This window comes from Manacus vitellinus, unplaced genomic scaffold (genome assembly GCF_001715985.3).
Source record: "Manacus vitellinus isolate BGI_N305 unplaced genomic scaffold, ASM171598v3 scaffold_2_pilon, whole genome shotgun sequence".
Taxonomy (NCBI): domain Eukaryota; kingdom Metazoa; phylum Chordata; class Aves; order Passeriformes; family Pipridae; genus Manacus; species Manacus vitellinus.
The window spans coordinates 9121787-9145467 of record NW_021940208.1 but is presented as its reverse complement, the minus strand read 5'-3'; the positions used below and the strand labels follow the sequence as shown (position 1 = coordinate 9145467).

Sequence of the window (23681 nt, the reverse complement as noted above, 5' to 3'; positions counted from 1 at the left end):
CATTCATCATTAATTCAAATTTCTTATTTCAGAGGTCCACCAGTAGAAAATAATTACCACAGCTGGAAGAGCAGAAGCATTAATAGCTCCTTTTAGAAATGTGTCCTTCATGAAGCTCTATTATGAATAATTTGAATTGCTATAAAACAACTCTAGGTTTCGTTATAACGTTTGTTGTAGGTTAAAATCAATAAAGAATAAGTTGTTTGGAAATGCAGAGGAAACTATGATAAAAATTCTCTCTGTTGTTGTAAGCCCCCACCCAGTTCAAAGTGAAATTTAATTTGAAATTTCAGAGCCTGGTGAAACTAATGATTTGGAAAATCAGAGAGCTAAAAAGTAGAGATATTTAAATTGCTTCAATTTCAGGACTAATAGCTCCATCTAAAAAGACAGAAATGGGTAAAGTAAAGCCATGTAACCTTATTTTCAATGCCTCACAGCTTCAAAGGAAAACTGTGTTTATGTTTCCTTTCTCATTGTTTGTATAATTGGTGGATGTTCACAGATAGAAGTGACATTGGCTGAAAAGAAAGACATTACATCTTTTATATTCATAAATCCATTCTGTGAATTGATTTGCAAATGGAGACATTTTTCACAGAATTGAACAGCTTTATTTTAATCTGCAGAAATAGATTAAATAAATTTACACAACTCTAAATAATTTGAGACTATAAAAATGGAAAGGCGTTAGAAAAAACCCACATGATGTGGACTGACACTTTGATGATTCAGTGAGAGAAAAAGAATAAAGTGAAATAAAAGGCATACCATGACATGAGTGGTCATTTAAAAGAAAAAGAGAATTTTATGTATGTCTAATTCTAAAATATATCAGTTGACTGTAGTTAAATATTTTACATTCTAGGAGTCTTACATGGACCATTTAAATGGTCTTGACAGCAAGTTCTGTAACGTGCAGAGAATAAATGGAGTTAAAAATGCAATAGTCATTGTACTTTTTATATTAGCCTGCTAGTGATTTGAAGAGCATGATTTTTTTTTAAATATAGTAAATAACATAACATAGCATAACATAACATTGAGAGAAATATGAAGAAATATGTTTCAGCAAATACAGCTGAGTTTTTGCCATCTTTTTATACAGAAAGAAAAATAGATACAAATAACATGATACCACTATCTAAAAAAAAAAAAAAAATCATATTGGAGATTGTTTAGATATACACTATAGTACCGGTATAGCTCAGTAGATCCTGTCTTCCAAATATTTCTGAACTACAATTACTACTGATGAATGAAGTTTTACATTGCTTGAGATGGTTCAGAAGGGACATGCATAGAAAACCTGTCTGTACTGTACACTAGCACCTAAGAAACTAACACAGAAAACAGTACTTTTCAGTACTTTCTTTAACTGACTTTATCAGAATGAAAGGAGAAGCATACAACATCCTGGTGACTCCTTGTCGCCAGTGTCCAAGTGTACCTGTGGCCAGAGAGGAACTCCATTTTTCAGCCAACGATACGTGGGCCTTGGCTTTCCAGTGGCTTTACATTCCCATCGGAGCTGATCTCCACTGTCTAATTGTGTGTCATTAAGTTTCTCCACCCAGTGTGGGTAGGCTAAAAGAAAAAAATACCACGTTACAGTCAAAGCATACAAACTGGTAAGTCTCTAGCCGATGTGCGAAGACCTTATCAATTAAAAAACTTAAATTACTGGCCTTTACTACACTTATCTTACTCTCAAAAAAAAAGTACGCTTAAACAAACAGCCCAAACCAAAAGAGACAGTAATAAAGTTAGCCAAACTTCCTAACTTTAAAGGAAATGCGATAATGGCACCAGTAATGAGCAGTAGCATGACCATGAATAGACATCTGCCCCATTTAATAATTTCTAATGGATTAAATTGCAGTACTGTATATTAACACATTCATTTTTCCTGAATTTAAGACAAATAGAACATTTAGTAATTTACAAGAACTAAACTATTCATATTGTGGTAAAAGGGTTAATTGTCATAGACTCTTTCATGTAGCTTTCTCATTTTACTAGGAAATCATTATTTATTCAGCTAGAAATAACTGAGAATTTGGTAAGGTACTTGCACATATTTTTGTTAAGTTCACATTTCAAGGGAGAAAATGCTTTTAATGTTTTTAAGCACAGAACCCATGAGATTTCCACCATTCATCAGGAACATAAATTACACAGTATGTCAATCTCAAAACAGTCTTTTTTTTAAAGGCAGACAGTTGATAGGTGTACATGTGACCAGTAGTACCTAAATTTCATTAAATAATCCACTGAAAAGTGAAGAATATTTTTTACAGAGAAGTAGATCTTTAATGCAGCAGTCAATCAGATAGTTATACATAATATTTATAATTTGGAAAACATATGATTCAGTGAGGAACTGAGCATTCATATGCAGAATAAAAATGTGTACTTAAAAGCCGGCTTTTGGGTTTTGACATTGTAACCATATCATTTTGTGTGGTACAGATGATGATAGATGAAATTAATTAACATAATGATAATAAATGTTCTATTGGTTTTGTTCAGCTTTTTTTTATTGTCATTGTTTGGGGTTTTTTTCCAAATTTCAAAGAATAAGTAGCTAAAAGGTCTTCATTACAAGAGGGATGTAAAATTCTTCTGCTTGGTATGAATAGAAGTCCAGATCTGTCACAACAAAGTCTCCACTTCAAACGACAGATAATTGATGATGCACTTAAACATGGGAATCGAGTTTAAAAATAAATCTTTGAATCTAGCTGGCATTTGACAGGCCACCAATCAAAGACGTGAGAAGATAGGAAAAGGCATGACAGGTGACTCACTGCTTGTAGCTTACATCTCGTGCATGGATGATAAACAAAGTGAATGAGGTGTCTATCATTCCTAAGCAGGGAATAATCTGCGTCGAGTCCCTGACCAGACAGTTGTCAGAAGCTGGAAATATTTCAGAAGAAGAATTGCTCATTTCCTTTTTGATAGAGGAAAAAGAGGGAGATTAACTCAACCTCACTCCCAAAATGAAAACTAAAAACCTCTGTGTCCTTATTCTTCTTATTTCAGTCAAGGCAATGCATGAAATTCTTCACATTTGCTTCACTGTGCTGAATCACTTTTTTAAGTCATAACAAAGGGTCCCACAAAAATCCTCAGAAAGAAACAGCTTGCATGAGTCCTTGCTTATTTGGTGTCTACTAATTGTCCTAAAAATATAATTCAATTGCATTGTATAGTCGATGTTGCTGTTCTCTTTTTGAGTGCTAAAGTATGCATGAAGGAATCATGCTGAGAAGCAATGGTTTCCTTTGAAAACGAGTACATTAATATGATTCTGGAAGATGAGGCAGTTAATGTGTAACTAAAAAGTTATAGAAGACAGCCAGTGGTACCATAAAATCATGCAGTTTCAAAGAGGCACTAAACTGATTTTATTTATATTTAATTATTTTTATTATTATGCTGTTCTGTGAATTCTACTCTTTGATCCAAAGTATATCTAGTCCCATTTTTCTTAGTTGAATTTGAGCTCATCATGAACCAGAGCATCCAGAATTAGAAGATGAACATTTTTACCCCAAAACAAAACTGTTTCCCCAAGCCTGGCTGCAGGGGTGTCCTTTTCAGAACTGCCATTCCCCACCCTTTTTCTGTGGCTGTCTTGGTAACACAGTCACGGCACAGGTTTTCTTCTGAAAAGACAAACTTGCAAACCACAGTGATATGACTGATTGGTAAGAACAACCCTTTTTTCTTTAGTTGGGGTATTTCTGCCCTAAATTTTCTCCTCATAGCCTAAATGGCCTTTGGAGTAATATTTTTCAAGCTGTTGAACTTGCCATCAGTGAAGACAATGACTCAGATTCCCACCCTTCTGAGAAGAAGGTAGCAAAAAAATAGGTAGACGTAGCTGGAATAGAGTTAAATGCATGATTAAGGGAAATACTTTCATCACGTTTTGGCTTCTGTTTCTCTCTCTGTGTACTCCTTACTTTTTCACACAGAATTCCCTCTCTGCTCATTAGCAAGAGTGACTCTATCAAATCATAACACTTTCTCTAAAATCCTATTAATACTTTAAAAATTGAAACATTTAACTGCCTGTGCAACCTTTGATTCAAGGTACTAGGTTTGGGTTTTTTTGGCAAAAATGTGGTAACATCACCATGATACACATGCATGCAAAGAAAACTTCATTCTATGATTAGACTTTATTTTAAATACAAAATATAAATTCTAAGAAGAATATTAAACAGATTTCAAAAGTAACAAGTTCTTTTTTCCTTCTTTAAAATGCAACATTTATCCAGGGGAAAAACAGGTGTCTGCCTGGTTTTTATCTGTCCAGTGAAGAGTTTTGTGGTAACTGTAAGAAGAGAAGGATGTGTTTTATTGCTCAGTAGTCTTTATGGGTATTGTGCCAGACCTTTATACAGTGCTTCTGAGATTTTAAAATCACTGTCCAATCCTTGATTTATTTTATACTGCATTTCTGCACCTGTTTATTCAAGGATGTCAAAACATTTTTCAAACATAAATTGAAAATAAATCTGGAAGCTTACAGGCCAATTTTTGTATCCTCTGTGCAAAACAAAATTAAAGTACAGAAAATTCAAACTACTTTCTCAAATTTTTAAGCAACTTTTTGACTGAGAAAAAATTAAGGACAAAATTATACATAGAGAAATGACTTTAAATAATGTCCTAAAATGTAAATGAGTACAGAGTTTGGAGTGAAAAAATTATTTTCCTGTATATGACAATAATTGGAAAGAATAAAGTAAGAGAAGAATAGTGAGAAAGTGAGAAAGACAAGATAGCACATTTAAACTGAATGTACAATTTCTAACCAAAAACCCTCTTCTCTAGCTAGTTTTACTGTGTGGGTCTAACCCGTAGTGGACTTTGTTTTTTTTCCATACAGTTTCTATAAGGAAGTAATAAAATGTTTTTTAAAATCAGTATGGTCTGTTACACTTCATTACAGAATCTTCCTGCTCTCAGCTGCTTGTTCCACTCCTGTGCTATGGCAAATCTCATATGCTGGTCCTGGGGCGCTGCTGTGAGCAGGGCGAGGGAATTGATCCAGCCAAAAGAAAAACAACCAAAGAAGTAGTTTTGAAATCTGCTTCGCATCACCATCCCCTGCTGAGCCTGGTAGTAGTGAATAGGTATCACAGAAGGAAACCAAAGAGGCTCAGAGTGAGAGAGGAGCAGGAATTGCACAGACTGGTGCTTACTATTGGGGAAATGCTGTTAGTCAGGATTTGTGGAGGGACAAAAAGGTTAATGGCAAAATTATCCACCCACATTTTAATTTTTGTACTCTCCTCTGTTAATCAATTTGAGCTTGAATAAAATTTCATGGAAACTTACAGGATGAGCAGATCACTTGGGGGAAAATCACACCTCCCAAAATAGATTTCAATGCATATGAGGATGTCTGGCATTTTAAAAATTACGTTTTTAATGCCTACAGCTGAATTTCCACTAAGTGCTGAGACTACAATAATATGAAATTGTCAGCATCCAAAACACTGCTTTCTGAACAACATCTGAAGTGTCAGCTGTATCAGGCAGTCATGGTATATCTGGATTGCAGCATCAGGTAAGAAATGAAAAATCACTAGTTTGTGATTAAATGTGACTAGACAGGCAGACTGGGTGTCCTGGGCTTTCTTCAAAATACTCTGTGGTGACCCAGATCAGATGCAACTGACAAAATGAAGAAGATTCAAACAGACAGTGAGTGAGTTCCTACAGAGATATGTAAATTGTGAGACTGCAGTATGACACAACTGGTCCTACAGACTGCTCTGAAATTTTACAAGAAACCTCTGGTAAGGAATAACTGCCTACATCCGAATTTCTGAGCCAAAATAATTGTTGTCACCTGGAGAAATAAGATGTTAGTGAAAAGACAGTGAGCTGAAAGGTAAATAATTCACGTTGACTGTTGTTATGAACAAAAGGCACAGCAGGAAATGCCGATTCAAACAATCCCCCAAATTCTACCAAATCACCTGTTAGTAAAAGAAGGTGAGAATTTTGTAAATTAACACTTGGCTAAACTTTGTGCTGCTAAAAACCTTCTCACACAAATCCTTTTATACCCCGAAAGCAGTTGTCAAGCTTTGTAGGCCAGTGAGAAGCTAATGCTGTCTACAGGAGCATTGGAGACTGTGAATGGCTCTATGGGGAGTATTTTATGTCAAGGCCAAGGAAAGGCACTCTCAGGGTCTAGTAAAAGTTTGTACTTCTTGTCCTGATCTACTGGAGGTCACTGCCAGTGTTCTCCATCTGGAAGCCCTCTGTAACCTGCTCTGACTTCGTTCCCTTCTAATGTAGATAGGTAAAACTTGATAACATACTAATCTCATATCTCTTAATCAGAGGAACAAGGCAATCTGAAGTGGACTCCCTTCTTCTTATGTTAAAGAAGTTGTTCTAATATTATTGCAGAAAATACCAATGAGTAAAAATTGGTGTATTTATAAAGGTAGTGACACCAAAAATATAATTTAGACAACAGTGAAATTTCATATTTCTCTCTGGAAAAGTAGAAAAAAACTGACATTGAAAATGTATTCCATGTATTTGAGTACCACCTTTATTTCTACTCAAAGCAAAAACCTAATGAGAGAGGAAGAGTTGTGTAGAGCACTACATCAATGTTACAGACCTGCACAGTGATCTTGTAGAAATAATTTCATTTTACGGCATCTCTATTTCTCTGTTGAAGAGAACCTTTTATATTCCTTTAACTCTGAAGAAGAGAAGCAGAGATAATTCTAACACCTTTATGAGATGCTTTGGCATCTAGTACTTCCACAGCTCTAGAAAACAGCTGGAAGTGTATGAGCTGGGATATACCTTATCACTCAGATTTTTTTTTCAGACATTTTAAGAAATGTTGTAGAAAAAGACCAGCTGCTAAATGTCCCTGGCCCTCAGGTTTGTTGCAGGAGGTGCTATACTTTCATGGAAGTGAATTATAGTAAGAATTTGTAATACCAAAGAAATATCACTGGTGCGTTGGCACAGTAGGAGGCTCAGAGTAGGCCCTGGGCTTTGACTGCTGTTTTCAGTAAAAGTCTTATAAAAACTTTGTTGCAAGTGTAGTTTAGATGACAAGTCTGAAATGAAATGTGCAAACTATCATCTTAACCACCACATAATTTTTCCAGCTTATACAACAAGAAATTGAAGACAAAAACCTGCCCTGGGCTCTAGAGGGGCAAGAATGAAAAGCAAGAAAAGAAACATCATCCAGAGATATACTGATACTCACTAAAATCAAGAGAGCTAAGATAAAGGCATTGGAAAGCTGGAAGAGACAGAAAAATAGATTATGGACCTGGAAATATTGACATGTGTGGAAAATAAACTAAATATATGATGTCAGTCTACAGTTATCTGATAAAAGTGTGTAGCAAAGACAGAGAAAGCTGTATAGCTAGTGATGGGGAGAAAGCATTAGGAGCCATGGGCTGAAATCAAGTAAAGAGAAATAAAATTGATTAATGGGAGAAACTCCTTCTTAGAGATATCTATTAGCTTGAGGACCTATCTAAACTTCAGTGATTGGAATTCCACTGACTGTGACATCTGAAGACAGAAAACAATTTAATCTGAAAGATTTGTTGCATGATCTCCTGAAAAAGACTGTTCCTGCTAAGTGTTTAAGGTTGTACCATTCGTGGAATGATAGAAATTAGTATAGCTTTAGTGGAAAAGAAGTAGGTGAAACTCAAGCTTACATTTGATATATGCAAAACTTTGACTTTTAAGTATTCATGGTATGTCTTATGCAGGCTTTTGTTTCTAGACTCTAGGATGCAACAACAATATTATATAAAATTCATGGGGTTTATTAAATATTTTTAATTTTGGTTTTGTTTTTTTTTCTTTTCAATGTGATGCATGACTCAATTTTTTTTATGCTCACTCAAAAAAATTTTAGAAAGATCAATCTGAGAGAAAAAATGATGAGCACTTTCTGAAATCAAAACTTTTGTAAATTGTGTATGCCTAGATTGAGAATTTTCTACAAAAAAGAAACACTTCTCCATCCCTATGGAGATCCCTATGTAATGAACTTGACAAAACTCAACACCCAAACATAACAGAGGTGAAATGTTAATAAAAGTGTGATAAAAATCCTAAGACATTTCTAACATTGTTTTCTCATATCATGTTTAGGTTGCATATCATTATTATATCAGGAGTAAAAGAAATAGACTTTTAAAATTATATCTATACTCTAAAAAACTCCATAGTCATCAAATATGAATTTTTATTTAAGTCAGTTCTTTAAGGGAATCAATGTTGTTTATATATTTCAGACTTTATTGCAATACTAAGGAATAAAAATACATAGCTTTATTCAATACTATTTTTGGTATATTGATACCTGATATCAAGGTATCTTGTTTCTACTGGACCTTGGAATGCTTCATGTGTAGTTAAAGCCTTAAGTGCGGACAAAGCAATGCTGCATAATGTTATGTGCTGTTATACTTACTGTACACTTGTAGTTGTCCTCTGAAGACATTTCTTCCACGAGAATTTTCAGCTTTACATTCGTACATTCCCGCATCCTCTAGCTGCACATTAGGTATTTCAAGCACAGCTTGGGATTTTCTCAGGCGGGCTTTACTTGGATTATGACCATTAACTTTCCTCCAAGAGATTGTTGGAACAGGGCTGAAATATTAAGCAAAATTACTGTTAGTACTCTTCCATATTCAGAATATAGATTCTGTTATCTGGTAGTTTAAACACTTAATAATCTAAGTAGCAATAAAATATAACCACAATTAAGGTTCATATAATGGTTAATATACCTGAGTTTTCTATAGGGAATCTTTAATAAGTGGCTTGCTACATGAGATGTGTCTATTTCATCCACAAGGGAGACTAAATTTTTATTGAGATCAAGTAAATCACTTAAAATACTCTCTCTAGAATTTCTTTAGCACTTTATGCTTTACTTCTTAACACTTCCCCTCAGTAGGCCAAAGAAAATAACAACTTCAAAACCTGGCTGAATTTAGGAAATTCCAACACATCCCAATTTTCCTGCAATGAAACTTCAGTTCAGAAGATGTTCAGCGATAATGTCCATCTAGGTGGGAGATTTCAATACCACACTTTCTTGGGTGAATTAAAGTGACCAAAGGTTTGGAGACCTGTTTTATTACAATATTCTTCAAGATGCAAAACTGGTTGTGTAAGAAGAACGTATTAATGGCCCTACTGTTTCTGGCTCATAGCATTACATGCTTGCTTGTGGGAGCAAAAGGGCTTTTCACTGTAGCTTGCTGTTCTGCACAGGTCTATGTGGAAACTGGTCATTTACATTCATACTCAGGGAAGAAATTGATTAAATAGTGTTTGCACTCATAAAACTTTCTTTTTAGCCCAATTGTGCACCTATTGGGCTTTTTGGTACAGACAGAGGGGGAAAAGTACTTCATAATATAGATTCAAATTTAAAACTGCTATGAATGACTGCCATGATTTGCTAACTTCCACTTGTGAGTTACTGGAGTCGTACTCAAACTTGCAGACAAGATGCTCCAAATCCTAGTACTTCATAGAGATTCAGAAAATTCCCAGACTGGTGTTTGGATGTCAGAATATTTCCCTAGTTTTCTGTCCTGAAAGTCACATAGCACTGAATTTCATTGAGCCTATTAGCATAATTACCTTCACAAAGCCAACATATACTCCCATATGGAATGTATTGAATATACCAGACAGAGACAATCATTACTTCCCATATAAGTTCACTGGGCTGATTACTTAACCTGACAAAATGTACTTTATTGCAAGTGTGTGTGTATTCATCTCTGAGACATGGTCCTTACAACAGCTCTCTATTCTTGCAAAATGATCCTTTACACTGTCCCCCACAGAAGAAATACACGTATGGAAATCAAATAATCTTTTTCTTTTTCCTTACTAAACAAAACTGTCTGATCTCTTTTTCTTCAGCTCCCCAATTATGTATATATTTTTCTTTTTATTGATCTTTGTGGATCATATGAGGGGTGTAGGTCATATATTCTCTTTCTTTATTCTCTATCACCATAAGAGCTTGGTAGCTTTCTAATTTTTAACTCTAAATTATTTTCTTGATGACTGATTTCAAATTTTGGTGTCCTGCAGGTTTGGTTTGAGGACTCTTTTCTGCAGCTTGTATAGTTCTAATTTATAAAGTTTCCTTCCTACTAGAAGTTATTTTACATGCTTTTAGTCAGAAGATTAAAAGAACTTCCCATTCTTATCTGACTGAAGTACTTCAAGAGGTTCAATTCTAAATACAAAGGATAAATAAGATATTTTTGTTTCTGATGCACTAATAAAACTTTGTCTTAGCCCACCAGTTATAATATTCTTTCATGTCCTTAGCTACATATTTTGATTTGCTATACTTAATAGCTATTTGTATATATTAGATGTAGTACAAACAACAACCTTAGTTTCTTTTTTTCCCCTATTCAATAGCTCTCATAGTTTATTTCTAATTGCATGCATCACTTTGATATTCAAATTTATACTCTTTCTTGAGTGACTTCCTGGGGGGTTTTTTAAGTCTTTTGTTTTACATTCTGCTTTAAGAGCTAACTCCTTAACTCCTCTTTCTGTATGGAATATAATTGTGTCATGGTTGCTGGTTGCAAAACAATCACTCTGACCAGACAAAGATTTCAACATAGGTCCACAGTAGAAACACTTCATGTTGATACAGTGCAAAATAGATGTGCAGATACACTTTATTTGGCACCATAAGGGTGCTTATTGCTTGTTGCCTGTTGCTAGTTATTTGGCCTTCAGCCCTGCTTCCAGAAAAATCCATGACAATAATGCTTTTACTCTACTGTCATGGAAGAAAACTGGTTCTGCTGAATAGGACTAGTAAAAAGAATTTTTTTGGTAGTATATATTTCTGAGAAAGAGTGAAGAGATTGTAAACCATGAAAATTGTCTCATTTAGCTGCGATGAGATTATTTTGAAATTCATGTTTTTAGAAAATTTCCTTTAAATTGCATTTAACTAATTTTTTGAAATTTGCTTATGTGTTTCCTGCAGCAAGTAAATTTGTATAACATGGAAATCACAGAGGAAACTTGTTGTTTGTGTCATTAGGAAACATATTTTAAACAACTCACTAATGTCTTCACCAGTATGAGATAATAAGTGGAATTTTTCAAGGAGATAAATTTACCTTAGCTGTGCAGATTTAATGATTTCAAAGGAAAGTACTCCCATATTATAAATTGGTATTCGTGGACAACTTGTAGTTCTGTTTAATGAAGTCTATTTTCCTTGCATAACTTACAAGCAAAGCATGAATTTTACATCTGAAATAAACACATATCTATATCTATACTTATTTCTCCTCTGCGACTTCTGTGAGAAGGAAATAAAATATATCAGTGAGTAGGTGAAAGAATAAGATTGTGTGACTGTTCTAGGGAACTCATAAAATCCACTATAAGAGCTGATATATGCACATTTTTCATCTTTTCAAATGATCCACAGCTTTTTAAAAAATAGAGCAATTGCAGAAGTACCTCTATCATTAATAAGAGTTTAATGTCATATTCATAACTGTTGAATCTTATAAGCATTATAATCCATTTTTATTTTGGTCTCAGCAGACTTTTATGGGAATACAATTTCCTTGTTTACTATAACCCTGTTCACATTCAGCTCCTATGAGCAACTTGATTTGAGTTTCAATTGAGTTGAAAGATAAGATTTCTCCTCAGTTTTGGGAAAAAAATCTGCTGAATACTATGGGTAAATCTTAGCACTACCAAGACAAAAACCCTACTTGATTTCAGAAATACCATCATTAAACTTCTCATTAATCTAAAATGAAATAAAAATTCTAAAGGGTTCCTGATGACTCCAATAGACATTACTATGGGTTTGTACAGTTTGAATTTGAAGAAAATATGAGCTATAATTTTACATTTACACTTGGAAGATATTATAGGAGTCAATGTTCAGTGGTTTATTACTTGGAACAGTGCTGTTGAATTTGTTGGGAATTCTTCACAGGTTTAAATAAAATATAGAAATAAAAATGTTTTCAAAAAATTATAGGAAGCAATTCTTTTTCCTTTCAATTTCATATGAGAAAATATTTCATTACATATCTATAGCATATGTTTATTTTGGGTAAGGCGTGAGGTGGAAATAGAGTAATGTCTGAATTTTAAAATACCTTTGCCATGGATCTGAGCTCCTAGTTTTTCAATAATATCATAAATAAGAATACATAGCTTACTTTTCCTGTATTCTGTTGGTGATGATTGATGTGATTTTTGAAATATTTTATCTTCTACTGTAATTTCAATTCTTCTCCACACTATTTCTCTTTACCATGCATTGCTGTCCTTCAAACCCACAGGTTCACATCATAATATATCTTGAAAACCACTACATGACCACTACATAAAAAGAAAACCCTTTTTTTTTTCTTATACCCCCTAGTCTTGCAACTGTGTTAAATACCTTCTGATTTTTACAGGATAATTATGTGGGATTAAAATGTCGAGGATTATAATGAAATTCTCTCCATCTGATGCTTTCCAGAAATGCCCATCAACCATTCATGTGATTCTACCTTTAAAATATCCCATATAAATCTGCTCTGATCAGATGAAGAGTTTTAGGAGGCAGGACAATCACTTTTCCTTTCATTTGGTTATTAAAAGATAGTGAGTACTCATAAAATATAGCAGTAATGAGTATGGTGACTTAAGAATTAAAAGAGAATAGAATGAAATGGTGATGAGTTTGAAGCCTGCGTCCAGGAACAAGTCCAGGTCTACAAGTCACTTCAACACACATCCATGACAGTACTAAAAAGGTCTGATATATACGTAGAAGTGTCATATACTAATGTGGATGTGCTTTGCAAGCACTGCTGTTCTTTGTGGCACAGAGCAGGGACAGTGCTGAATGGTACTCCAGAGCTTCTTTACTGGTTGATCAGAACCTAAACTGTTGGCTTAGTTTTGAAACTTAGCTGTTCAATAGCTAAAGTTAGATAACATAACTGACACTTTTGGTGATTTAAAAAAAGATTCCAAATTCTTAAATCCAAGTGAATCATGAACACGAGTTATCTGATTAAGGTGTGATCAAACAAGAGAACAGAAGAACCATAATAGGCAAGGTATTGTTTTCACAAATAGTGAGTAAAGCAGAAAAGGTATTCCACAACCTTTTGTGTCTGCGTTTAACAGTTAGATAATGGCATTTATTCTTAATGAAATCACAACAGCACAGCTAGATGTGAAAAATTTAATTCAAAAGAGCTGAACATCTCCTCCTCTGTATTCTGTGTTGTCCATATTGCAAAATTCCATATTATAATTTTGTCATCATAGTATTGCAGATGCTAATTATGTTGTAGAATTAAGAAGATGTTGAGCTGTTAAAAAAAGAATGGAAGTAAACTTTGTTTTTATCTCAGCCATCCATAACCACTTTTTCTAGTCTCTGTATCACACCCTACCTCAGTTTGCTGGCCGTGGGTATTCTGAAATAAGCGGATATTCTTCTAAAAAGTATTAAAGACATAACAACTGGTAAATTATCATCAACCTGTGACTTAATCAAAGCTGTTAAGAAGAGAATCCTAAGCAACTTATGACATCTGCTGTGTTTGTATACGGGATAAGACAGGAAGAATCCACAATTTAAGTTAGAGGAGAAAAATGTTTTGAAGCAGAAAATTTGCCTGAAATGATGACATATTTTTGGCAGGTGTTCATACAGATCCTCAGGCCACAGTACAACTGTGTTTACTTGCCTTGTGTTAAAACTATTTTTATAACTGAACTTTCTTGTGTCATTTTTCTCTGTTCCAAACTTTGTCCAGGCAGAATTTCTGTAGCTGGCACATTGATCTAGGATTTCCTAACTCTGTTGTACAGATACAACCAGTGTACATTTACAGATCTGTTCCAGAAGACTAGTTAAAATGAGTCCAGAAATTCTAGAAACAACAGCCCTACCATCAATCATGATGTAAATGTAAACATAAATCCGGTTTGCCTGGGGTGTGCAAGATGGCTTTGAAGCTGCTGATCAGCCACAGAGTTTAAAAACAGTGACCAAAAGGGCTGGATTTAAGGCTCTTGTGCCTTAGATTATAAGCATTTATTTCTTTGTGGGAAGACAGAGAAGAGAAATTTCTGAAATTTCTCTTTCTTGAAGAGAAAGTTACAGTAGTAACTCTGGGGACCTACTATTGACAATTGCTAGAATTTGTTTCCTTGTGATCCTCTCAGACTCTGACACAGAGAGAAAGCCTATAAAAAGCCTATGCAAAAAATAAAAAAGATTCTTTATCTTTAAACATAAAGCAAGGCTGTGTAAATTACTGAACACAGTTTTTAGCAATGTTTACAAGTTTTCTTTGATAGTCCTGAGAGAGAAAGAAAAGAGATTGATAATATTGCTGCTTCAAGAATACATTTTACTGATGGGGAGTTGAAGTTTGGTAGTTTTTCCCCACTTTCCTTGTGCCTTATGGTAAAAGCAATCAAATACAATTTTTTAAATGCAAATACAAAGTATTTAGTCAGAGCGAGGCAGAATGAGGTCTGGGAGTGCTACTTGAGATTCACTAGAGAGTCTTTTATACATTCTTTATTATATTACTATAAATTATTTCAATATTTGTAACAGGAACTATGCAAGAACTAGTTCACTTAAAGGAAGCCTGAAAAACAGGAACAAAATCCTATCCTGTTTTAGAATCTTTTGACATAAATACTTATTCAGCATGAGCTAAAAATGAACTTTAGATTGATGAAAGTCTTAGAAAGATTTATTTGACATAAACAATATGTGTTATCAAAGAAAAAAAAAGAACTCTGAATCTATTTGAGTCTTATATAAACAAAGTCAGCTCGAAGATGCCATATTCATGTTTAAAAAGATTCTTTCCTCTCACCACAATCTTATCTCAAGGGGAAAGGGCATCCCTACATATAACACTGAAAATGATGTTCTGGTGAGACTTTTCATTTCCCTCTTGGGACCGTTTTGTTATCAGTAAGCTTTAAGAGTAGCTTCCACAGCTTTCAGGTTTGGCATCTGACAAGATTAAAAAATATTTTTCCTACGGTGAGAAGTGGTGTGAAGGGATATGGGGCAACTTGAATTTTTGGCCTGTGGAACTTAGAAACATGTATTTCTGTATCAGTTTTTGTATCTATCCTGCAGTTTCATTTTGGGCAAATAATTATAACAGATTAATACTCTATGGTTTCTGTTATTCCTTGTTTAAAAAAAACCCAGAAAATGTATGTCTCTGTGACCTGTAGATGAAAAATAGAACACCATGATAAGACTTGGTTTTGAGGGTAGAGGAAAATTGCTACCTGTGGACTTTTACACTGTGAATTTGCTTAAGGCTTGAAAATGCTAAGATACTAGCATACCTTACTCCTGCAGTAATTCTTCTATATGTAGGAAAAACACTTACTATTTGAATCCTAGTTCCAACAATGAATGGGATATGCAGCATCTAGAATAATTTGCTTTATTTAATGTAAGGCAGGGACCTTGATATATCATTAAATTGTGAGTACCATAACACAGTTAAAAGACAAGTCAAAATTAGCTTTCTCTTTGCCTGCAAATTATATACTAAATCTGTTTAGAATTCCTTAAACATCCAACTGTCATTTATCAATGCAGTGATTTATCATGTCCTTTCATACTTTGTTTTGACCATCAGTTCCTCCGTAGGGGATAACAGTGTTAGCGTTACTGTCCCAGGATTCATTGGGAAGGAGAGCTGTTAATGTGCTCTGAATGTAGAATCAGGTTATCTTTAATATCAAAGGTGTTTCTATGTGTCACCTTTGTGGGAAGAGGAAAGAATTACTTTGTCTTCATAGAAAAGTACAAGGAGCTTAATCATTTCTGAAAGACAACACCTAGAAAGGAGTACTTCCAGAGATGAATGGACATTCTGTGATCTGTATCCTCAGCAAAGAGGCACTCACTCCCTGAGAAGTTTCACACAGTTCCCCAAGGAAATGACAGCTTATAGTCAGAGAGAAAAGTAAAGATCTGTTGATATATCCCAAATACATGAAATAAATGGCCAACAGAACTGTCATACTTGGCCTTAAAAAACAATGAAGCCTGATTTATATCACAGATGTTAGTGGGTTTTTTGTTTTGTTTATTTGCTTTTGTTTGTTTATTTGTTTGTTTGTTTTGGGTTTTTGTTTCTGTTTTTTTTTTACAGTGAAATTTATACTATATTCCCATGTTTGTACCCAATAATACTCATCTACTGCTTGGCATCTTGACTGCTCACTCTTCTCAATGCCCCTGGGATTCAGTACAGTGCAGTTAGCAGAGGTTAACTTTAAGTTGATTTTAAAGTGTTGCCAGTGCGTTGGCTCTGCTGCTCTTTGGCATAACACCAGGGCTGAAGTGAGACGCAGATTCATGCTGGTATTAAGGAGATTTTAGGTTGGAAAAGAACTTGATCTCAGAATAGAAATCCTCATAAGACCTTTTTTGACACTAGATTACCAGGAAAAGATCACATTACAGGTAGTTTTTACCTGTTTTTCTGCCTCCTGCCAGACCTGAAGCCAGGAAGAATCATGGTATCTACAGACAGCACATCGATACCAGTTCTGAAACATCTAGACCAGTATAAAATAGGTAATAATTGATTTGCCAAGATCAGTTCAACAAAAGGATAAAAGTTAGAGAGAAATATGTGGAAGACATGGGGTATGGCTTTAACTGGCAGTCTGAAAGTAAAAAGACATATTTTACAGAGTTGAAGAGCAGAGGGGGGAAAGTTTTGTCCTTTGGAGTTAGGAAACAATATGATGTAATGCTGGAAACTTCTATTCACCTGTGTGGAGAGATCAGGTGGATAACTTCATGTGTTAGGCAGAGAAGTTTCAAACCTGGGTCTGTGACTCACTATAGGGTTACTGTTTGTGAATTTTGTGTTCTTGGCAAAAATCACATATAGCTATGTGGCAGAGGAAGAAAAGAAAGGAATGAGGTACTATGAAGTCTCTGACTAAAGACACACTTGCTAGGTGCCTTTAACCTTCCTTCTTTTCTGAAATTATTACCTTCATTGTTATACTTTTTGCCAAACACTGACCAGACCTCACTGAAACAACCCTTTAACCCATGGCCTTGCAAAGTCTATTTTCTTAAACCTTCACAAAGATTTGCAATATCTAGAAACCTTCTTCATAGTCATTAACCTGTGTCATTGGCTTAATGTGCTACATCAGCAAAAATAACTTCTTCAGAAACTTCAAGTGATTCACAGCAGTTACAGTCAAATACCCTTCACCAGACCATAAATATTTTTTATTTGGCCATTCTTGATCTTTGCTTAGATATTATATTCACTTATTCAAACACTTTGCTTTTATTTCTGCGTATTGAAAAATATTTAGTAAGCTCTCTCTACATAAATGAATAGAATAGTTTGGGTCAGAAGGTATTTTAAAGATCATCTAATTGCAGCCACACTGTCATGGGCAGGGACATTTTCTAGTAGACCAGGCTGCTCAGAGCCCCATTCAACCTGGCCTTGAACACTTCCAGGGATAGGACATCCACAACATGTATATAGTCTGTAATGAAAGTATTGATAGTGGCATAAAAAAATAATGGCATTTCTAATGAAAGCTTGAAGAACAATTAGAAATGTCTGTTAAAAGAAAATCAAGTGAAGAAGATAAAATCAAATGCCATATTTGAGATATTTATTAAGTAGCATTGATTCAGAGTTCACTGTTTCAATAGAACATTTTAGAACATTTCTTAGATCAAAAGTCACTAAATTTCACTAACTTGTGTGACCTAAATACATATAACTTCACCTTATTTTTATTTTATTTCATTTAGAAAGCAAGATTTTAAAGTGGACTATCAGCTGTGTTCTTGCAAGACATATTACAGATGGGATGAATGGTTAAAACTGAACTATAAATCTCTTCAAAACAAAGTTAACAATAGAATTATTAAAGCAACATTAAATATAACAACATGAACACTGCTTCCATCATAACCATCTCATCATAATTCAGTAATAAAAGGAAGTAAATATCTCTAATTTATTCTTGTCATTAACTAAGGACATTTCACAACAAAAACATAGTTTTGATATTATCAAGGTGACATAACCTACCATTTAGAAAGAATATTGATATATTACATTGATGTTACTATCATACAGAAATAGCACAAGCATAAAACACCCTCTCAAATACGCAGAAAAACAAGCATGTGGGTCATAAGAAAAATTGTCAGCACTGTTCTCTATTGATTCTTTTTATTAAAGTATCTATGTGTTCATCTATATGGTTAAAATATAACCATAGTAAAAAAAAGGATGCATAAAGCTTATTTTCTTTTAACAAAGCAATCCTTTTGGCAGTCTACACAGGCCCTATTTTAAAAGCTAAAATTGAAAACTTTGGTAATGTACAAGTACAGCAACAGCCCACATCCTGTAGTTTGTTTTAATGAGAAATAAAATATGATTACTCACTCAAAATTGTCTGTTGGCATTGTCATAATACAAACTCCTTTTTTTACTGACTACAGCCAGAAAAGCAATAATGTATGCGTTTTATGTGGAAAATAAAATAGAAGCTTGTTGTGATTCACAATAAAAATGTATTGAGGCTGAAGTGTGAGGGTCAGATAAGGTGTGTGCATTATACACAATTTAAAATTTAAAAGTCTGTGTGAAATAGTGAGAATAAAATTATTTCAAATGGAAACAAGTAGACAAATTAGAGTTATATACTAGAAAGAAAAATAAAGGGAAAAAAGAAAGATATATTTCTGACACTTTTTACTTGTTTTCCTCTGAGGCCAAGCGTCTGGGGTCATTGAAGAGGGTTGTAACATACAACTTTTCGTGTCAGTTTGGATAAACCAGTCCTATATCCTTATTTGAACAATGAAAACTTGTTCATTTTGAGCCTTTAAAAAACTCTGTATATTTCCATCTATGCCTGTCTCTAAGTCTCATGTTAAAAATATAGTGTTAGAATTACTTATGACAGAAGTATGCTCCAAAGACAGGAAGTGCTAAAGAATGGCTGTCACTAAAGTATTTCATTAATGAATACGTCATATAATGGGGACAGAATTTAGAGTCCTTTTGCCCATCAGCACCATTAATTTAATCTCTTTATAATGGGGAGCTAAATGAAGACATGAGAATCATTTCCTTGAATAAAGTACATTAAAAAAGAAACTAAAGAGTGGACTAGTTGCCTCCAGATGTTCTTGGAAGCAAAGTCAGTAACATTTGGGGGAAAATTGAAATGGCAACCTGTTGTCACAGAAGGCTGTGTCTGAGAAATCACATTTCTGGTGCAGGAAAAGCCAGGAATGCTGTGATTTGTGCAAGAGTGTAGACTAGGAAAATGATGTCTTCTTCACCAGAACTTATCCAAAGAACAAGGTCATGATCTGTCTTCCTGATTTGCATAACAAATCTAAGGTTTGACTTTGAAATAATTATACCTTAGCAGTCAATCATTGATATATGCAGTGATTTCTTAGCCAATGACTAATGCTCATTATAAGCAGTATTATCTAATACAAGTAAGATAATTTTGAGATATTTCACTCATGTATTATTTTGAATTCTTTAGCAACTACAAAGTCTATTTGCAAGTGGCATTAGTAGCAGTATTTTCGCTTGTAACTGAATCAGCTACATATTGCTTGGATCAGAATGAAATTCTTCTCTGAGAATTTCTGTCTGTCAAGCAATTAAGATATTTGACTTTAGTTTGGAGATAAAAGCTGCAGAGCTCCAATTTATTTAATTCTTACAGCCATAGTGACTGGCAGTTCTAAATAAACACTATTAATAAGTCATTAATCTGTAACTAAAGACTAGGCTTTTTCTAGAATACTTGCCAAATGCCTACTTCAGGAAATCTCACTAGAATGTCTGTCATTCTCACAATTATAGCAGAGAGAGCAGAGTGAATGTTTCAGACAGCTAAAGCAAAGCATAAGAAAACCAGAAGCACATTAGTTTTGAGACTGTAATAACTTCTGTGTTATTTACAATAAGAATTCAAAACACTAAGTCTCAGAATGCTAAATAAAGAAGGAAAAAATTAGTTATTGATTCAGTTTAGTAATGGGGACCAACGGCAGTGTAACAAGAAAAGCCATCAGGAATAAGAAATGGGGACAAAAATTGAAAATGAATAGGAAATTTGATGCATTTTTCCTCCCACCTCAGCCTCCAGGTTTCAAATGGTGCCTGAAATGTCATTCATCTAATTACCATATCAGGTTGAAAGCAATTTCAATTCAGCTGATTTGATTATGCATTAATGGCTGGGAAAAGAAGACAAGGAATGTGCATGGTAAAAAGTAGCTGCCCATTACAATAGCAGCAAATGGGGTCAACTATCTTATTAGAAAACCTTAAAATCCTTGCTCATTCAGATGTCTGGGCTTTTTTGTTTTGGTTTTTTGGGAGGTTTTTTGGTTGGTTGGTTGGTTTGGTTTGGTTGGGGTTTTTTTGTTTGTTTGTTTTTTGTTTATTAAAGGTTAACACCAAATTAGAATGAGGAAATAAGCTAATTGAAGCCTTTCCTGTCAACCTTCACCTTTCTGTTTGAATAGTGACTGATTCTTTTTGAGAGAGTTTACTAAATCTCAGGGTGAGGAAGATGGAAGGTATCAATAGCTGTTTCTTGCCTGTCACTGATGGTGTCAAAGGACAATGTGTCATACCTCCTTTTCACTGGAAAGTAACAGCTGACTTGTAATCTGTCAGCAACTGCAATTTAATTCCAGCAAAATGAGGAAAATAAGAAGTAATATGTTGGTTATTGCTTCAGCCATAGTCAAGAGTCTAAAAAGGTCTCACTGCCAACTATTGACTTGGCAATGTTTCTGACAGGAGAGAGTCTGGAGCCATCTGTCTCTACAGAACAACCCTTTTCCTCACTTATTTCAGCATTTTGGGGAATCTCTCCATTTTCTGGTCTCTCTCATGTATCTCTTTCCTTATCTTTATTATATAAAAAGTAAGACTTTTATTTTACTGTACAGAACTTCTTGCTTCACATTTGCTTTCTAAACTACCGCTTACATTTATGTTGGGAATGAATTTGCGTAAGCTGCTATCAATGTCTAATGGCTCCCTGTATGCAAGCTATGGTCTCCCAACTTTTTTTTGGGCTGTTTTGGCTATGTCCTGTTTCTCCACCAACTTCAGTGGACATAAACAGATACAACTAAAATACCTTGTCAGAATTTCTCTGTAATTATTTATGTATTCTTTCTGTTGACCTGCTTGGTGAGAGCATCTGGATGTTGGTCAAACAAGAAAAACTGGCAAGAAGGGAACGAGTTTAAGACATATATCATCCAGTCAGTAAATAAGAACTGTTAGGAGAAAAGTCTAAACAGAAAAATCTAGTGACCAGTGACACATGAAGGTCAAAATGACTGTAAAAACATTTAAAAAGTCCTCTCAGGTGGTAGAGGCAGGGTTTTCAAGGTTCGTCTGGAAAACCAAACCTGCTGAGCACGCTGGAGTTATCATTGTCAAGAAAACAGAATATTGTCTAAAAACTCCCAACTTCTTCTGTTTTGTTGCTACTTAGGTAAAGTAAAAATAATTGGTATGTAAGATACAGTATTTCTCAGACTAATTGTTTTGTGAAGTTCCTTCACAGGAGTTGCAAACACAAATAATTCCTCTATTTCTTAGTGAAGGCCAGGTTGTAAGAAACCTATATGTGTCTTGATAAGGTATGAACTATAAAAGCAAGCAGGATATATGATATTTATCAGCATAACTTCAGAGGGTAGGGGGCAAGATATCCAAAAGGAACCCCTTTGTAAAGAGAAACTGAAAAGAATTCAATACAATGAGATTTATTTCAACACACCACACAGAATTTGATGGAGTGTTTTGGAAAAAACCCTTCACATTACATTTTTTATATGTCTGTAGAGAAACATCACTGATGGAACTGCTGTTAGCAACATATATATGTGAAGAAGAAAGAATCATTTCTTTGAATGGTTAGAATTGCCTCTTAGTTCTGTCTGGCTGTATACTACCCTTGCTGATCTTATTCTTGGGAACAATGATAATAGTAACTAATAGTAAGTAAACAATAGTAACTAATAATAACTAACACCACGAAACTGAAATATCATCAATTTCGTCCTATATTCTGTAATCTGAATGCTATATAGAAGTAGTTTCAGTTGCTCAAACCTGTTTCTCCCTAAACCCATTTATCAATAAAGCTATAAAAACCTCTTTGATGTAAATAGTAAACACATGTTCTCTAGTAGTGTTATTAGTTCAGGTAGAAGCTAGAGAATAGGCTCTGCCCCAAAGTGTGTTAGGATGTATTTAAGACACTGTGTTCCTAGCTTCACATGTAAGCTATGCATTTGGGGGGAGGGGAGACAACTCTATGAATCTCTGTTTATTCTCCAAATAAAATTTTGACAGAATAAACTCTAACTTACTGATTTGTAGTATCACAGTGAATAAATGGATGTGAGTCTGGTAAAATTTGCAACAAAAAAAAATTACTCCTTTTGTTTATGAGAACATTACTTTTCATTTTGACAGAGAGTCTTTTAATTTGAATGAATTCCTGTCCACAGAAATGGCTGGGCAGGGAGTTCATAATTAGCTACTTAGTCAGTTGGTTGTTTTGAGAGTGCAGTAAGGACTGTCTGTGAAAATGAAATCCAGCACAATAATGAAATCACAAATTAGGCATGTCTCATCTTAATAAACAGTGATGTTTAATTATGAAAGAATCTGTACTTACTTGCCAAGTGCAAAACACTCCATCTTAACAGTAGATCCCTTTGCAGCTGTAACTGTGTAAGGAAAATGGACTTCAATTTTTGGTTCATATTCCCCCATGACACCTGGAACATAAGGAATGTTTAAAATATGAAATAACATGAGTTTTCCACTATTACAGAAAAACCCTGCGGCTTGCTTTTGAGTCTGCCCAGCAGTAAAGCTGGTAATTGATGGAGATAGCCTCGTTTGATCTGATATGCTGTGCTCAGGTCCAGTATATATATTCTGAAATGCTCTTCAGGGTTACCAGGAGCAAAACAGTGAGCTTAAGAAAAAAGATTTATTTTTCTTCAAACACAAATTAGTATTTAAGCTTTGAAAGATTAAAGTGGGCAATCAACAGAAAAGTGAGAATTTTCATAGACCAAATCTTTGATTACCAACACAACAGAAATTATGGAAAATAAATCAACATATCATGCTGTGTTTGACTGAGGACTTTCCAAGCTCAGCAAAAAATCCTTTTAAATTATGTAAAATCATTTGTGTGCACAGATACAAACACAGATATGCAGACATTCAAAATTCAGTTATGTCATTTTCAACAACCTTTTTAATTTGGGAGATGATTGTTTTTATCAGGACAACACGCTATGTACTGTAAGATACAACTTGAAAAACATTCAGGGATGTGCAAAATATAAACATGGAAATCAATAGAATTATCTGGAATTTGCTGTGGGGTGACTGACAGCCTTGGAGAATCACAAGATTTTAGGAAATGAGAAATGAGTAGGGAAATGGAGGTCTGTTTTATAAGACAAGGTGAGA

The 23681-nt window shown here is 34.4% G+C and overlaps 1 protein-coding gene across 2 annotated transcripts in view; it reads right to left on the bottom strand.

Annotated features, from left to right (window-relative positions):
• The window catches only part of CNTN5 (contactin 5), a 430795-nt gene that overhangs the window by 116244 nt on the left and 290870 nt on the right, over positions 1 to 23681 (bottom strand). For both annotated transcript variants that reach the window (XM_018071482.2, XM_018071483.2), the window contains 3 exons: positions 22870 to 22972; positions 8510 to 8691; positions 1454 to 1590 (listed from right to left, as the gene is read on the bottom strand). In XM_018071482.2, coding sequence (XP_017926971.1) covers positions 1454 to 1590; positions 8510 to 8691; positions 22870 to 22972 — 422 coding nt within the window. The remainder of the gene's footprint in view (positions 1 to 1453; positions 1591 to 8509; positions 8692 to 22869; positions 22973 to 23681) is intronic.